The sequence below is a fragment of the Bison bison genome, unplaced genomic scaffold, assembly GCF_000754665.1.
Source record: "Bison bison bison isolate TAMUID 2011002044 unplaced genomic scaffold, Bison_UMD1.0 scf7180017858488, whole genome shotgun sequence".
In the NCBI taxonomy this organism is placed as follows: Eukaryota; Metazoa; Chordata; class Mammalia; order Artiodactyla; family Bovidae; genus Bison; species Bison bison.
In genome coordinates, this window is record NW_011489060.1 from 12,003 (window position 1) to 14,800 (window position 2,798).

General features: G+C 37.2%; 1 protein-coding gene across 1 annotated transcript in view; it reads left to right on the plus strand.

Annotated features, from left to right (window-relative positions):
* TMLHE (trimethyllysine hydroxylase, epsilon) overlaps nucleotides 1–559 on the plus strand; it is a gene marked incomplete at its 5' end in the record, with an annotated part of 4,457 nt that extends 3,898 nt beyond the window's left edge. Inside the window, one exon of the mRNA XM_010863547.1 lies at nucleotides 339–559. Coding sequence (XP_010861849.1) covers nucleotides 339–470 — 132 coding nt within the window. The remainder of the gene's footprint in view (nucleotides 1–338) is intronic.
* Between the last annotated feature and the right edge of the window lie 2,239 nt (nucleotides 560–2,798).

Sequence of the window (2,798 nt, forward strand, 5' to 3'; positions counted from 1 at the left end):
ACTGTTGCCTTTGTTATTTCCATTTAGCCTAATACAGAGCTATGCACTTCCTAGTTGTCAAATGTTTAAAGAAAGAAAGAAAGTGAAGCCACTCAGTCGTGTCTGACTCTTTGTGACTCCATAGACTATAGCCCACCAGGCTCCTCCATCCATGGAATTTTCTAGGCAAGAGTACTGGAGTCAAATGTTTACTTAAAAGAAAAAAAAAATCTCATTTAATGTAATCAGAGAACAACCTAAAGTTTTTATTTTAAATGATCTCTTCTGATTTATGATTCCTATGGTCTGTGTTTGTTCTGAGTATTTTTCCTTTCTCTTTTTTTTTCCCCCATTCACAGGTACTATTTATAGACAACTGGCGTGTCCTACATGGCAGGGAATCCTTCACAGGCTACCGCCAACTCTGTGGCTGCTATTTAACAAGGGATGATGTATTAAACACTGCTCGTCTCTTGGGCCTTCAGGCTTAAAATTGATGGCATTGAGATTATGAACATACCTGACACCCTGGCTATCAGAATTTCATTTCATATCAGCAGAATAATATTATGTCAATACCAACTTCAAATTGTCTCATGTCATCACATGAAACTAAAGCCTCCCCTTTTTCTAGTAAGGAAAACCTTAGAGATAGGCCATCTCGTATGGTATCTCTCTTCCCCAAGTTACAACATGGACTCGTTTGGTTTTTAGATCTTTTGATGTAATTTTGGTCAATCTTCTTCAGAAATATAATCATCACATTGATGAGAATCAATAATAGTCACTAGGTAAAAATTTGTTTCAACAGGATCTGTCAGAAAGAAGAGCATTATAGGAATAACAGAGTCTAACTAGAGCAGAAATTTGCAACATTTTTTGGTCTTAAGACATCTAAACACGTAAACGTTATTGAGGACACCAAAAGGTGCTTAGATGTGGGTTATATCTATTGTTACTAATTATATTAGATATGAAGACTTAGAAATATTTAAAATTTAAGAATAAAAAAGCATACATCCATCAGAGAGATGACTTTATCACATGTCATATAGCCTCTGGAAAAGTCTTCTGTACATTCATTAGATAATTAAATGGAAAAGGCAATATCATCTTAATATTGTTATTAAAAATATTTTATTGATAATACATAGACCCACTAAAAGAATCTCAGGGACTGTTCCAGGTGTCTTTAGACTACACTTTTGAGAACCAGTGGCCCAGAGCAGCAGTCCCCAAGCTTTTTGGCACCAGGGGCTGGTTTCGGGGAAGACCATTTTCCACAAACTGGGGAGGAGTGGATGGTTTCAGGATGATTCAAGCACGTTGCATTCATCATGCCACCACTGATCTGACAGGAGGCGTAGCTCAGGCAGTAATGTGAGCAATGGGGAGTGGCTGTAAATACAGATGAAGCCTTGCTTGCTCACCCACTGCTCACCTGCTGCTGTGTGGCCTGGTTCCTCACCTGGTTAGGGACCCCTTGGTTTAACTGAAACCTTAAATTTTTCTCTGTGGTCTCCTAGAACTATAGATATTGTAGGAATTGCTTCATAGCACAAGCTCAATGATAAGGTGGGAACTGAATACATAGTATTTTATCTTGTGAGAAGAATTATCTCTTCTAAATCATCTCTCGAGGAGTAAAACTAAGAAATCACAATAGTTCCTGTGGAACAAACCCATCAGTTTGGTAATTCTGTGAGGGATAATTGCACAAAGGTTTTAGAGATTTCTGAGGTTCCATATGATAATTCACATATGCACATACATACACACATACATGTGCATGCCCACATGCACACAAAACAGTAAGTGGAGATTGCTATCCAAACTTGCATTTTAATTTTTGAAGGAATTTAGGATGCAATATTTTCCTCCATTTCTACTGCTCTCTTTTTCTGTCTTAAAATATTATACATATCAACTGCCAAGATTTGGCTGGGTTAAGTATACTTTGTTATTTATTTTTAATGATTTTCCTTTATATGTGGAGAGAGAGAGGGAAAAAGAGACAGAAGGATAGATGTGAGATTTATTTTCTCTTGGCTTTCATTGAAAATGAAGTTGTACAATAACCACATTGACTGCTATAGAATGATGTAAGACAATCCAGGCTAGGATGTATGTAAGAGGAAAAAAGCATTATTAGTGAGGATAGAAGTCACAAATCAAAGTCAGTATTCTCTGACAGGGAATAGAGCCTAATCTGATGTTTACAGAAAGTTCTTAATTCACATTTAACAATTTATACATTATTTTATTGACCCATCCAGGGCACAAAACTATGTTCTCAAATATTTCTGCATTTTGATTGTACTACATAGGAATCCTTAGGGGTCTTCCATGAAAAGTGTTTTCCTCTTAAGTCAAAGGATTGATGATTAAGTTCATGTATTAAAGAGTATTTGTTGTTGTTTAGTCACTAAGTGGTGTCTGAGTCTTTGCAACCCCACGGACTGTAGCCCACCAGGTTCCTCTGTCCATGGGGTTCTCCAGGAATACTGGAGTAGGTTGCCATGCTCTCCTCCAGGGAATCTTCCTGACCCAAGAACAAACTCACATATCTTATGTATCCTGCACTGGCAGGTGGATCCTTTACCACCTGGGAAGCCCTTTACTATAATTATAAAATCCTCCACATCTGTTACAATCTGTCCCCCACTCACAAGACATCTAGTCTAAATCATTATGGTAATAGTGTAGAGTATCTAGTGTAGAGTATCTACTTTGCTCTGCTGGCAAAGACTCCATTTTTCTGTTCTCCAGAACAAGTATATGATATCACTTATATGAGGAATCTTTTAAAAAAAAAAAAA